Below are 18,112 nucleotides of genomic sequence, written 5' to 3'. Positions count from 1 at the left end.
GTAACTGAGCTCTAAGACCGCTGTCAAAAATAAAAGCTGCTGAGCTCAAATCAGACGTGGTTATCTGAGAACTGGAAACTGCATGAAGGACAGAAGCGACTGGGCTGATAGTTAGGAGCACTTAATGTTTTGACTTGGTTGGGAGGTCTTGACGTGAAAGTTTGAGAGGGGAGGATGAGCAAGGCAAACTGCTTTCGTTGGATTGCTGTGTCCTGTGCCCTGCGTAAGGATTCTGCAAACTTCGCGCTGCTCTAGCATGTGAAGGAACTCTCACTTTTCTGCTCCTCTTAAAAAAAAAATAATAAATCACTCTGAGTTGCCTTTTTAATGCTAAAATGTCTTCGTGTGCCAGACTCACAGATACGGGTGTTCAGCAAACCCTGTTGCTTAGTGCAAGCGTGGCAGAGCTGCTGCACAGCACCCTTTCTGAGGTAGCATTGTCAGCTGGGGCCTCCCCACAATCAAAGGAGCTGAGCTGGGCTCTCCAGCTTGGCCTTCATACCTTCTGCCACATGTGGAAAAGGCACTTGAGGCGTAGCTGTGGCCAGCTGGGAAAAGGGAGCAGCTGAACTCCGGTGTCATCACCTGCTGCGGGTGCACGTACGTGGCTGGAAGCAAGGGCAGAGCTTCCCCATGTCCTGCTGCCTGTAAATCCATGCCTGATGAGGGCAGGCCGGGGAGGTGTGAGGGGGCTCAACTCTCCCCACTTCCACCATCCAGTAGCACCTAGTTTGTAGCGTACCTGAGGTCAGGCCTGTTGATCAGCAGAACCTGATTTCTGAGAAACGTCATTTCACAGTTAACCACTGATAGAGTGGTACTGCAGGGTCTCTCATAAAAGAAGGCTTCCATGTTATCAATTTTAATGTTCCTTGCAAGGATTTCCTAGGACAGTTATTAAAAAAAATATACATATGTATAGGACGTCCTACTGTTAGGGGAGCAATTCTATTCATAAAGTAATTTTTTTTGAAAGTCATGCAGCATTTTAGGTGAAAAATAAGTTCATGGTGTAGTTATTAAATATATCCCAGTGGTATTGGGAGGATGTGAGGGTTTGTGTTTTAGGCTCTGTTTTTTTGTTTGCTTGTTTTGGTTTTGCTTAAAAATGTAGCTAGATCCACTCAAAAGTACTATGAACAACATTTTTCCCTAATAAAAGCAAGGGAGTGCCTATAGAACTTGCCCGTTTCTTCAAAGACCTTGTTATTTACAGGCTTTTTGCCAGAGCAGATGCCACAGAAATTGACTGAGCCCCTGGGCTTTGCTTACAGTTGAATGTCATCTTTATCTCTTTCTCTAATGAGTCTGTATGAGTCTGGAATTAGCACAGATTAACCGTGTGGTATTTCCTGTGCCTTTTGGTTTCGGAACCGATTCTGTGCCTTGGAGAAGGAGTCCCACCGCTGGTCTGCGGAAAGCTGAGAATCAATCCATCAAACTTGCCGAGGGTTAGACATCGTAGTCCAGTGTTGTGGGAATTGGTGGTGTGCTGGCTGGGTGTCTGCACTGCTCTCATCAAGCGATCTGGATGCCAGCATGTGAGAACCTATAGAAGAGGGACAGAATAAACTGTTTGTTAGTTCAGGTTCCTGAGGATAAGAAGAGGACTAGATCAGTAATGACCTTCTGCTTCAAAGCAAAAAATGCCTCCGTAATTCTGAATGCTACACTGCTCCTTTAACCCATATTTATTGTAATAAAAGCAAAATTTCAGAAGTCTCTGTGCATGTTTTCACTGATCAGATGCTTCTAACGTAACGCAAGCTTGTTTGCCGAGTGGCTGTAGGAAACTGAAGCGTTGCAGGGAGTGCTTGGCCACTGGAGGCAGGACGTGTAGCTGATAGCTTTAACCTTGGCTTCTTCCCTACTTGTGTAACGCTTGCCAAATAGCAATGGATATGCTGTACTTGTATGGTCAAAGATGGGAGGATAAAAAGGACTATGCTGCAGTAGCCTGCGAGATACTGCAGCTGTAAGCACGAAGCTTTCAGAGAAAGATGAGATAGAAGCTGTTGGCTTGTTGCTCCAGGCGGTGTGGTAGATTAAAGAAACAAAGAGGTACTCCAGCCTACGCCTAGAGAGAAGGATCATGGAAATCAGTCAGCAGACAGCTATTTTGGAAACACCCTGCTTCTTGACAAAAAAAAAAAAAAACAGCTCTCTAGTGGGTTATAGCTAAAAATGCAAGTTGCAGGCGTGTCTTGGTTTATATTTTAAGTGTGCAAACCACAGACAACTAACTGATTTCCAGTGCTCAGGCCTCTCAGCAGGTGGGCTCTTAGGATTCCCCAAAGCAGCAGCCCATAGTTGCATGCAAAGAAAGGGGGAGAATAAACTTGTTAGATATTAGGAGATGGGAGATTTTAGACTTCTTAAGAGGGCTCTTAAATTCATGTTTGCAGTATATGACTGCTCGTTCCTAGATCATGAGGATTTGCCAGGTTCTGCAATCTTTTGGAGGGATTTGTCTTTCTGAAATCTGCAGACTGTCTGGAGAAAATAAACATGTAAAAATGCTCTGAGTGTTAAGTCGGCATTATTCTGCATAGCAAACTGGAATATTGATGGCTTTGCCTTCCATAACAGCTTGCATAACCTTTCTCAGGTTCACGCTAATAAATGCCTTCTTCAGTGCAGCAAATACAGTCTGTGGGCTTACTAAACTCATACGTGCAGCAGCTCTCTGAACTGCTTCTTCTGCAGCATCATCTTTAAGTAGCTACCTACAGTGGTTCAGAAGGGTTAGGTGCCTAAAGTGTGAGTTATACAGAAATATATGCATGTGGATATATGCGTATTCAGAATACTTGAGCGACACGGGCACCCTCATAGTGATGAACTTTTACAGCACACAGATTTTTATCTTAGAGGGAGAGTCCCTTCATACAGAACCTCAGGTCTCATCTGTGATGTTGGGAGCAGTTGCACTTTACAGCTTGAATAACACGACTTGGCCTTGCAAAAAGGTACTGCCCGTCTTGTAGGTAATGTGGAAAGGCTACTTGGGCAGAATATCATTATTTTTCGTGGTGGAGGAGAAGCTTCCAACCTGGATAAATATCCAAGATCAGCGTTTCTGGAATTGTTCTCCTGATTTGGGGGAGCAGGAAGCAGAATGAGGCTGGTGAGTGTTACTTCTGTCTGCTGGATTCACCATACTTGCTCTCTCTGAAAATGGAAATGTCAGCTTCTGGAGGAAAATGCTGTGTCAGGAGACTGTGGTCCTCAACAGACATCTTCCTCTAAGAGGGAGGGCTTTTGCAACGAAGTTTGTGCCAGCCAAGTATGGGGCTTTTAGCCTATCCTGTTGTGCTGCTCCTTTTTCTTCCTTCCTACTTTCTTCCATTAATTTGTATGTTGACGATATAATAGCTAGAGACGTTAGCAGATCCTGGTAACCAAGGCTTTCCAGAGTGAGTGACATTAAGGCAGGGAAATGTCAAAGCCCGATTTAGAAAAGTGATTTGATCACAGGTTGGAATTGAAAGTAAAGTACTTACTACCTTCTTCAGAAAGAATTGAGTACTATAAGTGTGGCAGCAGTGGGGCTGGGGGAACATGCTGCAGGCTTCAAAAACAAAGAAACCATTTATGCTGCTCCTCAGAGATGTTTGTCTTGCTGGGATGGGGAATGTGGCAAGCAGTATAGTTGCAGATGCTGAAAGAGTAAAACAAATAGAGGATTGGGTAACCTGGGTAATGAAAATCCTCCTGCCTCTTTTCCCTGTGCAGAAGATGAGTTAGAGGTTCTGGCCACAGGTCTAGGAAGACTTTTACCTTGTGCTCAGAGCTCTGCCCATTCACATGGCAATTTTGACTTAGAGAGTGAGACAGCAATTCTCCTGGCACAGTGTGTGAGACAGCTTCTTGAGCTCCAAGTGCAGGAAGAGCTGAGATCTGCTAGATTGGCTAGCTGTCCTGTGCTTGGGCTGAACAGGTCTGAGGGTTTGGCCCAGTTCTCGTTGAGTTTACCTGCAGTCTTAGGACGCTTGATAATGATGTGAACAATGAGTGCTATGACTGACCAAGGGATTCACATCACTATCATGTAACTTGAGAAAAGCATCCGCATCCCCCAAAAGGGAGCCAAGCATTGGAGGAAGCGTCTTAAGAGTGACAGGTTTCATGAGCTTGCTCCAATTAGTCTTCATAACAAATACTGTGAAGTAGTCTAAGGACCTTTACAGAACAGAGAATGAAATACAAAACATCTCTTGTGGTGCTGTTACTGTAAGAAAACATAATATCCTCCCTGTAGTACTGTTGATTAACAAGTTTCTACATCTTTCTGCTTTTGTTTATAAGCATTGTGAGATGTTCCAGTGCAGCAGCTAGCTGAGCCTGTGCATCCTTTTACGATGGGTACTAGCTGCCTCATCCCATAGGGAGAAGCTGAGCAGAGTAATTTTGATTTGCTTGAGGTCTTGGGTGAAGTGCATGATGCAGTTAGGAACAGCTTATCCTCAGAGGGCTATCACTACAGGCTTGTGCCCTGCAGTTCCTTCAGTTAAAGCCTCTGAGTTTGGATGGAGGTTTGCAGCTGCATTAGAAAAAATTGCTGCAGCCAAGCAATCCCCTTCTTATGGTTCACCAAAAGAAAAAAATAATAAAGTTTTCAGCAGAGTATTGAAAGGAAAATGCTGAAATAAAGCAGGTGTTCTTACATCAGGATGGTGCAATGTGCAGCCACAAAAGTAGGGCAGGTCCTTTGTGTACCCCTTTCTTGGGGATGTTACTCACTGCCTTAAGGATAAGCGGACCGTCATTTCCAGCCACGAGACTTCAAAAAAAGTCCTATACCTGCTGTGTGTATTTCTACATCTCACTTTACACCTGGCATGCAGAGATCAGAAACACACGGTTATATCCTTCAGATGCTAACTTCAGTCTGGTGAAAGTTGTTGCCTTGAACTGTCTCTGAGCCTATTCTAGGGTAGCAGGTTTCTCCAGGAAATAATTCAGAATGAGAAAGTGGAGTTCCTGGATTTTTTTCTTATTGGCTGTAGAGTGAGCAAAGAGGATAAACCTTGTAAGGCAACCCAATATGACATGAGTAATATTAAACTTGAGTTTAAACTAGAGTGAGTCACGTTAAACTCGAGAGGTGTGTCCTGAAGGTGCAGGTCATGGTGAGACTGCTCCTTAGTAGCTGTCAGAGGCAGATATTTGAGATGAGCCTTGAAAGCAGTGCAGTGTGACTCTTGCTCCTATGGGATATTTTGCAGTGTAGTGCCATTTAGGGAAGGTGACAGAGACTTAGATTTCTTTGATGATTAGCCATATTTGCCATTATTCTTTAGTCACGTTTGGATGTATATTGCATTTCTGACTGAATTTCTGACGGAAGAAGGAGTGAGGTCTTGGAGTGGATATTCAGAGACCAGGCGATTAACCTTCTGTTGCTGTCATCTTCAGGATTTGGAAACTACCTCTGAAAGGGCCTTACAAGATCCTTCCCCTGTTCAGAGTGGATGCAGACCTGCTTAAATCACACCTTAGACGGTCGTCTAATTTTTCTGGAAGTCTGCCATTAGCGAAGAATCTCCATTCAATCCCGTCTATTTGAATGCTTTAAGTTCGTCACTGTTAGCAAATTTTTTATATTGCTGTTGTTGAAGTCTCGGAACATCCAGTGTGACCAGAAAATTATTGTTGTTATATTTTATTATTATTTTTTTTAAATATATATATATATATAGCTGTATTTTGGTTTAGAATACGTCAAATAAATGCAAATTCTTATAGGCTTTAGTGAGAGGGACACCTGTGAAATCGTTAGAGCACTGAAAACCCTGGTCACCCCACCTCTCTGTACCTCTGCTTCCCATTTGCCAGCTGGGGATGCCGGGGATAACTGTGGTCACTCTGTGCCCCGCTGAACAAATGCTCCCCTTTTCAGCTGGATGGAAGTGACATTGGACGTGGATTTCCCAGGTTATACAGGAAGTCTCTAACAAAACACTGTATTGAACCCTGATTTCCCAACGTCCTGTCTTTGCAGGATCTGTTGAATTTTGCCAGCAAATAGAGGCGAACAAGAGCTGCTCTGTCTGCACTAAGGGTGACGCTGCCCTTTCCCATTTTCCAGTGATCTTGCTGATTGCTCAGCCCCGGGAATAATTCTCTCAATTTAAAATGCAGCGCTAAGACCTTTGGAGTTTCTTCCTGTCCATCCCATCCTCCTTTGTCCGATTGTCCCAAAGAAAGACTCGATTGTGCCAGGCCGGGCTGTCCCCCGCCGGGCCTAGAGGCAGGCGCTGAGGCAGCAGCGCGGCCTGCTCTGGGGGGCAGGCGGGGGGCTTCTGCTCCTCTCCCCGAGCACAAAACCCAAGTCCTTCGCTGAGCAACTCACATCTCACTGGGGCAAGGGACAAACCAGGCTTAAAAAGCTTGTGCGATTCCCTTTGTATCTTATTAAGTTATGGGGCTTTGCTCTTTCCATTTTGACTTGGATCCTGTTTTCTTCCACCCCGCTTTCCGTGTGTCTTCCATGGAAGAACAGGCTGCGGCCTGAGGTTGAAGATTTATTTGTTCTGTTGCTGGTTGACCCATTGGCACATCCCAACTTGTTGGAATTCAAAATTAGTCACAGTATTACTGGCTCTTTGCCTAGTTGGTAGGTAGTTGAAGATAATGTGCTGGGGTTGGCAGATACAGCAGAAGTCAGAGGCATTTGTGAGGGAAGGAGAGGTCAGGAGCAGGAGGGATTTAGGAGCAGAGGGGCCGTGTCCTTCAGGTATGATGACAACCCCGTCTCTGATATAATGTGGAATAAGATGTGGTCGTGCAGGACTCAACCTCTCTGGTTGTGGGCTTAGCGACTCCCCCTTCATCAGGGCTAGACCAGCCTAAATTCAGGTGTTTCAGATGGAGATTTATCTCCGTTTGGTATCCACAAGTTGGATTTATTGGTGTGTTGTTATTATATGCGTGTTGTTAAGCCACCTCATTCATGCAAAGTATTCCCTTCTTCATCTGAGCTTTCATCTTCCACCTTTTTGAAATGGTCGCTTTCCTTATGCAGGGTCAGGATTTCTCAGGTCAAGGGCAGACCAAGGAGCCGAGGCATGGTTGCTGCTTAATCTTTTAAATGCCAGATCCATGTCGCTGCCCAGTGTGGTTTGCCTCCAGACAGCAGCTGACAGATCACACCATCCCTGATCCGCCCTGAGATTTGGGAGCCACGGCGGGGTTCTGACTCCTACCCTGGTAAATCTGCTCCATTAATAGCTATCAAAGAGCCTGAAGTTTCCATCCGAACTTTATCTGGCTTTGCAACGAGCTGGAGGATTAGAGACCGTCACAGGGGAAGGGAGGGAGCAGCCGTGGCTCACCCGGAATAGCCTGACCTATGACGGCACGTACCAGCCTGGGGACGGGGACGGGAGTTGTCCTGTGAGCTCACGGGTTATTAGCAGAGAGAATAGGCATGCCTGCAGTCAGCAGCACACCCAGGGCCATCTGCTCCATCCCTGTCTGGTTTAGGGGGTCCAGAGGGATCTGTTAGCGCAGCTCGCCGGTGTGGCGCTGTTGGGAGAGCTGGGAGCAGGTTTGACGACCAGCCTTGTGGAGCCATCATTTTACACTGCTCAGGTGACTTTTACATTTGACTTCTGGGCTGGTTGTACAAGGCAGATTTGTTTTTGAGAGGGGGTGGTGGGAGAACATAATCTGTGCCGTGGAGCAGTGCAGAAATGTCTCTGCTATATCATAGCAAGTAATGAGGCAAACAGCAGGCTGCATGAGGCTGCCTTTTCCCCCATTCAGAGCTGCTCCTCAGCTGAGCATCACTGTTGCAGCAGAAGCTTTTTCCGCAGAGCCAGCCTGTGAGTTAAGAGCCCATTCCAGTGCCGAGTGTTTCGCAGGACAAGTGCAGAGCCCCTCAGCACAGTGGTACAAGAGCTTCCCAGCTGACCCTGCACTCAGTGTGCCTGTCCCCTAGGGAGCAGTGGAACTGCAGATTAACTTCTTGGACATGTGGGAAGCAGGAGTGCAGGCCATTGCAATGAATGGTCTGTGGGTATAGATGCACAGAGGCTGCTCTAAACCTTTGACCCCTGGCAACATACTCCAGATTCCTCTGAGTTAAACAGTCTCCTTCCCTGCGGGCCTGAAAACATCACATCTCCTGATTAGCCAGACAGATGTATTGCCCCACAAAAAAGCTCCTTTATATCCACATCAGTTCTCTTGATCTTCACATTGGGAACTTCATTCTGCTTTGCAATTTGCAGCTACTGTTCTTGCTGGGTAATTACCGCTGGGCACTTCTGGGGTGATGGCTCTCTTCATGTGCCAGACATATAGAAAGTCACCCAGCGGGTGGGAAACTCTTGCTCCATAATGGATCCGGTAGCCCAGGGGAGTACAGCTGACCACGGGGCCTTGGAGCAACATCCTTAGTAGAAGAGGCTCACCACGCCGCTTGGGGAAGGTGAAGCCATATCGAACCCTTCTCGCTTGTTGGAATGGCAGAGAAATGTGTAGCCTGGGCGGCGTTCCTGTGGCATGCACGTGAGCAAAGGAGGCACCAGTAGCTGATGTGTAGGACTCTGCCTCTCCACCTTGTGCTGCTTTTCTTCCAGTCTCCAACAAGCTCGTGTGTGCCAGGGTCTTGAGAGGAAGATGCGAATACTCATGCTGTCTGCATCCTGCTGTGCAGACAGTTCACCAAGCGCATCAGTCATTCATAGCTGCAGTGCTTGCTGCTGTCACTTGAGCTGTAGAGAGCTGTGCTTCTAGCTGGAGGTCCTCGGTTCAGTCCTCAGTCACAAGCAGGGCAGTCCTCATGCACATGCGTCTCCCCCTCATCCTTCATTGCGACATGAATACCTCAAAGACTCCTGGATTTGAAGAGAGGCCACTGAACAGGGGGAGAATGAAAATCATTGATTCTCTCCTGGACATTCAATCCCAGCCTAAATAAGGGGATTTATGAGCTGAATGGCTATGCTGATCTACTGTGTGCAGCTTTAGAGGCAGTTACTGCAGGCAGGGGTAAGCTGGGGAATGTGTTTATAGAGAGAGAAGGGAATTGAGATTAGCCTCAGAGACATAACACAAACATCCTCCACCCTGCCTGTGCATTAAGGTGAGAGTGGGCCAGTAGGTGAACGTTGCATCCCATTTCATGGGCCTTCTCAGTGCCGTTTTGGGGATTGAAAGTACAAGTCTGATCCCTGCTCTGCAGGAAGATAACCCTCCTTGTGTTCTCTGAAAGGATCCACAGGTTGCAAAAGAAGTTGGAAGAAGCTGGTTTAGGTGGCTGGCACAGCTGCCTGGCAGTCAGCCCCTCAGAGGGGCTGGGCTGAGGACGCTTACTAGTGGCCTCCCTGTAGACCTGATGGCAACAACCTGCACCTGCTCCTTCATCTGGGTCCTCTGAACATGGCAGTTGAGATCTATGGATAAAGGCCTGCTGTGTTCAGCAGAGCAAGAGAGACTTCTGCTTTCCCGTGCTTTCTGCCTCTCTGGCAGTCACGCTCTCACCAGACAGCACTCCCTTTCTTGTCCAAGTGTTCCTGCAGCACCCTTTCTTGCCCACCTTTGGCTCCCTGGAGTCTCCTCTGACTGAGGACTGGGTAGGCTTTTCTGCATTTTTATTGGTTCTGCAAGACCAGGCTTTCTTTTGGGATGATCAGGTTTCATTTTTGATTAACAAATGTGTTTTAATCAAGCTTAACCAGCTGTAGTGCGTCCTGTTGTTTTCCTGCTGCTAGAGTTGCTTGGGGCACAGCAAGTAACTGCTGCCCTTCTCCGCAGCTGCGGTTTGTCTGGCCCTGTTGTGATGGGACCTGCCCTCCTGCCCAAGAAGTGCTTTGTTCAAAGCCCTGGAGCGGCCCACTTAGCTGCACAGAGATAATTAAAAGAGAAATGTGATAAGGGAAGTAGTCTGATAAGGATTTTTTGCAGGCTGTGGGGAGCTGTGCTGTGCTGAGAGGTGGTGAGAGGAACAGGGCTGGCTGCTGACACTCGGATGTGACACAGAGTGTCCCATAGACTCGTGGTGCGAGGTCCCCAGTTACTCTCAGCAGCCAGCTCCTGCTAAGCATGTGCGTAGTGAGAAAAGGAGGAAAGAAGGTGGACGTTCACTGCTCCATCCATATTCTCTTTCTTAGGATGCCTCTGCACAGCTTTATGTGTTTGAGGGCAGCACATTCCAGCTGTTCCAGGAGCAAAAATCCCAGCCTGTCTGGACTAGTCTCATGTTAAACCAGGATGAGCATAACCACAGAACATGAGGTATATGAGGGATGCGGTTGGTTTCTGGTTGGTCCAGGAGATTGGTAACTGGGTCGCTGTTGCCTTGTTTGCAAAAAGCGTTAGACATGTGAAGAGCAAACTTCAGTTGTGCTCTTCCGTACAGCAGAGTATTAGAGATCTGAGTGCATTCTGATTCATCTGCAAGTCCTTTTTCAGATTGTGACAGTGCAGAGAAATACTCCAGAATTTCTGAGTAAAAAAATAAGGGAGACCTTTTTTAACCTTCCTTCTTTCAGCCTCATGAGCAAGAACTTGCAAGTGTTTCTTTGCGTTTGCTTTGTTATATCTGTGTTTGCAGTCTCCCATCTTTTTTCTCTCTTTCTGCAGGTCCTTCAGAAGCTTGGGAAAGCAGATGAAACGAAAGATGAGCAGTTTGAGCAGTGTGTGCAGAACTTCAACAAACAGCTGGTAAGATAATTGGAGATATGTAATTACACCCTGGGTTTCAGCATTAGTTTCTAATCATCTCCTACAATATGCAATTAAAGCACATGAAATTAAATGATGCCATAGTCATATTGAAGTGACCCACAACTCTTAACTGTTTGTTTATAAGAATTCACACTGTATCTTCCAATTCTGCTATCATGGAGTGAGTGAGTGTATGCTAAAAACTAATTCTTGTTCTGGACCCAAGTTTGGGGGAAAAAAATACTTCAACCAGAACATTTTCTTCAGTTAACATCTGCTGTGCAGTGTAGTTTTTTCCTGCTGGGCTGGAACCAGGCATAAGAGCAACATTGCCTCTCTGAAAAATGGATAGGAGAGGAAACAGATTAAAAAAAGAAAAACAAAATGGAAAAAGGGTAGATTCAGTTTCTGAAGAGCAAAAGGGAGGCAAACAAAACAAATGGTGAAAGGGGAACGTCCTTCAATGGGTAAGATCTAAATCTAACTTCCTCTCTATCTTTGCACAATCCCTGTGTCAAACCCGAGTCATCATTCTTTTAAGTGTCTGCTTCTTGCTTCTGTTGTAGCACACAAATATTTTAATAGTGTAGCAATTCCCCCTGCCATGGGTAGCAGTAGGATTATGTCTTGACCTGGGTGTGTTTTTATAACTGGAGCTTTCAGCCACCCAGATGAGAGGAATTTACAGGGCTGGCTGAAGCACAGCGGTGCTTGGTGTTAGGGGAAGCGTTGCTTCTGTTTCATGGCAGGAAGTGCATGCAACACCAAAGCACAGGTGGTGCTAAAGAAAACCTTTAGACCATTTGTTTCCTGACATATCTAAAGCCTTTTTTTTTTTTTTTCCTGGAGCTGTTAGTGGCAGCTGCGTCATGTCTGTTAGGACTCAGCAGATGTGATTCTGTGTCCCAAAATCGGCTGAGCCGGGATTTGCCACAGCTGAATATAATGAAAATCTTTCAGTCTGACTTGGACTTGTGTCTAACCAAGGCTGACTACGGATTCCTGGAGACTAATGATCATTCTTTTGGCAGCAATAGTAGCTGTTGCTTCAGAAGTACGTGCAATGTCTCTATAGCTTGTCTACCGATGGTATTCTCTAGTACACAGAGGAATAGAGTTTGGCTTCTTTCTGGGGACATGACATTACCAGTTGTGACTTTTCCACATTGCTGTTGAGACCAACTATCAGCAATTAAGAAATCTCCTTTTTAAGAAGAAAAACTCAGATTCAAACCTTGATCTGGCTGTCCAGAATGGCTTTTCAGTTTCCAAAGCCATCAGTCCCCATGGTGCATTGAGAAGCCTATTAAAGAAGCACTGCCTCTGTACCCCTTACAGTTCAATTTCTTTTGCCATCTTGCAGGGACAGACCATGAGCTAAACTCTCCAAACAATTTGTTGAAGGAGCCAGAGGCTGCTGTGCATTTGCTGCTTGTGGTCTCTTAGTCTTGCTTTGGCCCTCGGTTTCCCTATCAGTAAAATAAATGCAGGCAATGCCTGTTCTAAAGGGCATCTACATAAAAGTGAGTTAGCTGGATTGTTATCTAGGGACCAGGAGTTATGGTGCTAAGGAGACTGGGGAGAAAACGTTAGCTGTATGTGCATATAAACCCACTTGCTTCCATTTGCATGTATGCAATACGTGTGTATGGTATGGCTGCGCGTGAGAACTCTGTGCCCTTTCCTTACAAAGTGTGCTCCAGTTGGAAGCGTTAAGTCTGGAGGAAAGGTGAGCTTTTGCTGCAGGCCTGTAACAGAATTACTCTCCTGGGGAACTGGCCCGGGTGCAACCAGAGGGTTATTGAAACAGGAGGGGAGCTTTGAAAAATATCCCGGTGGCAGTGGCCTTGTTTGCTCAGTTGGTTGGAGGCTCCTCTGACTCTAATGACTGCTGTGGGCCACGCTGACACACGTTCCCGGGGGGAGGACTGTCAATGAATGGGGAGCAGGTCTAAAAATAGTTTATTATTTCAACTAAGGCATCTTGTGGTTCTCCCAAACGGTGGATGAGTGGACATGAGGGAAGGCATTGCATTTTCCAGAGTGTTCTCCATTCAGGTTCATATGAGATCAGCACTCTGAGGTCTCAGAATAGCGGGAGCTTTTTAGCTCTCAGACAGATGGATTTGCTACATGACAAATGAGCTGGGCGTAACAATGCTGCTGTAGGGCTCCCCTGTGTCTCTTGAAGGCCCACCAAACAGCACGGTTGGCCCCCGTGTTACTCCCTCACGACAGGTTATCTCCGGCAGTTAGCCTCCCAGCTAGGTCCTTGGAAGGCACCTCTGCTTCCCTGTCCCGGTGTCACTTGTGTCCAGGCACCAGCACAAAGGGAAATTGTCCTCGGAGACCTGGGAGCAAGAGACCTGCCGCGAAGCTGCGGCACCTGAGGTGTGCCAGGCACTGGCTTCTCTTCCCCTGCATTTGAAATGCTCCCGGGAGGGAGCGAGCGAGGTGGAGGCTGGTGGCAGCCCTTACACCTGGCACCGCCTCGTGTTCCTGCCTGGCACAGCCGCTGGGTTTGATACCTTCGGGAGCCGCCGCTCGCGTGGAGGATCTGGGTTGGTTTACAGCGTTTCACAAGACAAGCTGCTGCTGGCACGGGCTGCACCGTCGCTGCCCGCGCTTCGCAGTGCTCGGCTCAGCCTCGGGGCAGGCAGCGCAGCTCTGGGTGTCCCCGCGGGGTGCCGGGTTTAATCTTTGCTCTCACAATGTGGGTTTGGCTGTGGGTGCTACACCTAAAACCTTGTTTGTGGGCAGAGAGGAAGCACGCCACGTATATAAGTAAATCCAGCAATGTATGGTTTGTAAAATTGAAATCATTATTTAATCCAAACCGAATTGTCAGAGAAAAAGAAAAAGAATGCAGTTAAAACTGCTACATGCTTCACTTCTACACATCCTTCTGGCGTCGCGCTCGCCCTTCCACTGCTCCTCTGGGTCCAAAGGTCAGTGTTTGTTCTGGCAGTGGTGGGGTGCTGGAGTGAGCCGTTAGCATCTGAAGTCCTGCGCTGTCAGCAGTGTAATGCTCATCTTGACAGTTTCATCATTCTCTTTCTAGGATCTGATTGGCGATGTTTTTGTATGTTTTCCAATGTGCCTTTGAGCCATATCCTATGTCTTAATTTCTCAAGTCCTCTGCTGTCCTTAGAGACCTGTGTTCCTCTCATGTGAGTCTTGTTACGAGACTCATAACTCATGCAACATAGAATAACCGCTTGTTACTGCTGTCTATAAAAAAATACACAAAGAAAAAAAGAAAAAAACATGAGAAATGCTTATAGCTGTACCACACAAAGGTAACAAAAAGTAAAGCAAAGCAGCCATAAATACCAAGTCAACTGGAAAAATTGCTGTCACGGCTAAACCAAGCAAAACAGAGTTAAAGGCTGGCCAAGAAAAGTTCAGAGGGGGCAAGATTGATGCCTCAGTTCTGAGGCCTTGCAAATTCAGTGCAAAGCCTGTGGCCTGTTGCAGAGATGGCCATACTTTATTGCAGGGTTACAGGACATCTGGCACAATGCTCCGAACTGCTAATTCATGTGCAGAGCTATCAAGATCTGACTCTCGGCACTGGGAAAGCTGGGACGCTTTCCTCTTCTGCCCTGTGATAAGGAGCCGTGGCAGTCTGCTGGGCCCTCTGTGCTTGCCTCCTTGTTTAAGAGAGCGAGGGGTGAGAAGTATTGTCTTGAACAGTTGTCTGCTGTTGTAAAAATAATTGGCACGAAATCTCTTCTTTAGAAGTTGGGGGAGAATGTTTTTGGAAACTTGTCTTCTACCAAGAAACAGCTCTACTGAGAATTACACACATAAATAGTGCTGGGTGAAAGGTGTTATAAATTACACACACACACTCCCCCAATAAGACAAGAAGTCCTCAAAATACTTTTGTGTTTTTCTTTCACAGAGTTATAAGTAATACGTAATTCATTTGGGCTTTGAAGAGAGCTCTTCCAGCTGCCCCAGTATAGCTCTTTCTGTGTTTAAATATGCACCTTCCTGCACATACAGCCCTTCATATTATACCTGGTTGTGTTTATTACAGGCTCACAGGGTTGCGTTACACTGTGATTGCAAGCGTGGCAGTATGACATTTCTTTCCCGAACATCTTTAGGGCCAACCATACTCCGTAACTTCCCCTGCACACCCTTAGACCTCCTGTTCTTTGATAACTGGGAGCTATATTCATTTTTCAGATTCCAGTTTCACTCTGTCTACTTTTACTTCTAAGTGTAGGAAGCATCTTCTGTATGTGCACTCAAGGGTACAGAAAGCTTCTGTTCTGTACGGCGTTTGACAGTGTCTGACTGCTTTGTGAGAGCTGTTTATGCAGAATCGTGGCTGTACGTGACAGCCTGCTTTAGCCTGCCTGGAGGAAGCAGGTGCTGCACGCACGGAGAGAAAGCATTTGCCAGAGTTTCTTGGGAAAGCATTAATGTTTAAAACAATGAAGAGAAACCCTTGTGGCAGCGAGGGAGGGAGCTGCTGCATCAGTGGCAAGAAACAAAACAATGGAAATGCCAAAAAGAGACTTGGAGGGGAACTCCGGGTACAAGCCACCCAGGTGCCCAGGAGAGCTGGGGTTCTTGGACAAACTGATAGTTGGGCCTCTCTTTGAGTCGTTCTGCTTACAGATCTTACAGGCTATGAAGACTATTCAGTGTCTTTAGCGGGCTAAGTACTTTGAAAGTAAACCCCATAGCCTTGGAGAGCCTTCAGCAAGGGCTGACTGAAAAGACCCCTGTGGTTGCAGGGTGCAGCACTGCATACGGGCCGATGGCGCACGGCGGTGGCACAGCGCCTGGCTGAGGCGTCTGCTTTGACAAGGCTACCAGGGCATGGCTGTGATTGCACACTCCAGTATTTGGGCCCTAACTTGCAGTTTTTTTTCAGGTGACCTGTCTAAAAATCTGTCCTTGTTGATTTGATGTTCAACTGCAGTGCCAGCGGACCTCTCAGAGATCCTTTTGTTACCCTCATTTCGGGTCTGGTGTTGAGTCTTACCTCCAGGGATGGTGACTCCACCACCTCCCTGGGCAGCCCGTTCCAATGCCTAATAACCCGTTCGGTAAAGAAGTTCTTCCTAACATCCAACCTAAAACTCCCCTGTCGCAACTTTAGCCCATTCCCCCTCGTCCTGTCACCAGGCACGTGGGAGAACAGACCAACCCCCACCTCTCTACAGCCTCCTTTCAGGTAACTGTAGAGAGCGATGAGGTCGCCCCTGAGCCTCCTCTTCTCCAGGCTGAACAAGCCCAGCTCCCTCAGCCGCTCCTCGTAAGACTTGTTCTCCAGACCCCTCACCAGCTTGGTCGCCCTTCTCTGGACTCGCTCGAGCACGTCCATGTCCTTCCTGTAGCGAGGGGCCCAAAACTGAACACAGTACTCGAGGTGCGGCCTCACCAGAGCCGAGTACAGGGGCACAATCACTTCCCTCGACCTGCTGGCCACACTGCTTCTTATACAGGCCAGGATGCCGTTGGCCTTCTTGGCCACCTGAGCACACTGCTGGCTCATATTCAGCCGACTATCCACCAATACTCCCAGGTCCTTCTCGGCCAGGCAGCTTTCCAGCCACTCATCTCCCAGCCTGTAGCTCTGCTTGGGGTTGTTGCAGCCCAGGTGCAGGACCCGGCACTTGGCCTTGTTGAACTTCATGCAGTTGACCTCAGCCCATCGCTCCAGCCTATCCAGATCCTCCTGCAGAGCCTTCCTGCCCTCGAGCAGATCGACACACGTACTTAGCTTGGTGTCATCTGCAAACTTACTGAGGGTGCACTGGACGCCCTCATCCAGATCATCGATAAAGATATTAAAGAGGACCGGCCCCAGTACCGAGCCCTGGGGGACTCCACTAGTGACCGGCCTCCAACCAGATTTGACTCCATTCACCACAACTCTCTGGGCCCGGCCATCCAGCCAGTTTCTAACCCAGCGAAGCGTACGCCAGTCCAAGCCACGAGCAGCCAGTTTCTTGAGGAGAATGTTGTGGGGAACGGTGTCAAAAGCCTTACTTAGGTCAAGGTAGACCACGTCCACAGCCTTTCCCTCATCCACCAAGCGCGTCACTTGGTCATAGAAGGAGATCAGGTTCGTCAAGCAGGACCTGCCTTTCATAAACCCATGCTGACTGGGCCTGATCGCCTGCTTGCCCTGCAAGTGCCGCGTGATGACCCTCAAGATAATCTGCTCCATGAGCTTCCCCGGCACTGAGGTCAAACTGACAGGCCTATAGTTCCCCGGGTCTGCCCTCCGGCCCTTCTTATAGATGGGCGTCACATTGGCTAGCCGCCAGTCAACCGGGACCTCCCCCGATAGCCAGGACTGCCGATAAATGATGGAAAGCGGCTCGGCCAGCTCCTCCGCCAGTTCTCGCAGTACCCTCGGGTGGATCCCATCAGGCCCCATCGACTTGCGCACATCCAAGCTCCGTAGCAGGTCGCCAACCATTTCCTCATGGATAGCGAAGGCCACATCCAGCTCCCCATCCCCTTCCACCAGCTCAGGGCACTGGGTGTCCGGAGAACAACCGGTATTGCCGCTAAAGACTGAGGCAAAGGCGGCATTAAGCACCTCAGCCTTTTCCTCATCCTTAGTAACTAGGTTTCCCCTCGCATCCAGTAGAGGATGGAGATTCTCCCTAGTCCTCCGTTTCGCGTTGATGTATTTGTAAAAGGATTTTTTGTTGTCTTTAACGGCAGTAGCCAGATTGAGCTCCAGATGAGCTTTGGCCTTTCTAATTTTCTCCCTGCACAGCCTCGCTACATCCTTGTAGTCCTCCTCAGTGGCCCGCCCTTTTTTCCAAAGATTATAAACCCTCTTTTTTCTGCTAAGCTCCAGCCGCAACTCTCTGTTGAGCCAGGCCGGTCTTCTTCCACGCCGGCTCATCTTTGGGCACGTGGGGACGGACCGCTCCTGTGCCATCACGATTTCCTTCTTGAGGAGCGCCCAGCCTTCCTGGACTCCTCTGCCCTTCAGAACCGCCTCCCAAGGGACTCGGCCAACCAGCGTCCTGAGCAGCTCAAAGTCAGCCCTCCGGAAGTCCAAGACAGCAGTTTTACTGGTCCCCTTCCTGGCCTCGCCAAGAATAGAGAACTCTACCATTTCGTGGTCACTCTGCCCCAGACAGCTTCCGACCACCACATCTCCCACCAGTCCTTCTCTGTTTGTGAAGAGAAGGTCTAGCGGGGCACCACCCCTGGTAGGTTCACTGACCAGCTGCGTCAGGAAGCTATCTCCCACGCTCTCCAGAAACCTCCTAGACTGCTTTCTCTGTGCCGTGTTGTGTTTCCAGGATATGTCCGGGAAGTTGAAGTCCCCCACGAGGACAAGCGCCGACGATTTTGCAACTTCTGTCAGTTGCCTATAAAACTCCTCATCCGTCTCCGCATCCTGGTTCGGCGGTCTATAGCAGACCCCCACCAGGATGCTAGC

The 18,112-nt window shown here is 48.0% G+C and overlaps 1 protein-coding gene across 20 annotated transcripts in view; it reads left to right on the top strand.

The window, feature by feature from the left end:
- Positions 1-18,112, top strand: part of BIN1 (bridging integrator 1) — a 98,154-nt gene that overhangs the window by 28,044 nt on the left and 51,998 nt on the right. For 19 of the 20 annotated variants that reach the window (XM_013196690.3, XM_067000049.1, XM_013196685.3 and 16 more), the window contains exon 2: positions 10,594-10,674. In XM_013196690.3, coding sequence (XP_013052144.2) covers positions 10,594-10,674 — 81 coding nt within the window. Of the gene's footprint in view, positions 1-10,206; positions 10,246-10,593; positions 10,675-18,112 lie in introns of those variants that run through there. The other variant, XM_067000042.1, reaches the window with a different exon arrangement.

The sequence above is a fragment of the Anser cygnoides genome, chromosome 6 (assembly GCF_040182565.1).
Source record: "Anser cygnoides isolate HZ-2024a breed goose chromosome 6, Taihu_goose_T2T_genome, whole genome shotgun sequence".
NCBI classification, from domain to species: Eukaryota; Metazoa; Chordata; class Aves; order Anseriformes; family Anatidae; genus Anser; species Anser cygnoides.
This window is presented reverse-complemented; position numbering and strand designations above follow the sequence as displayed.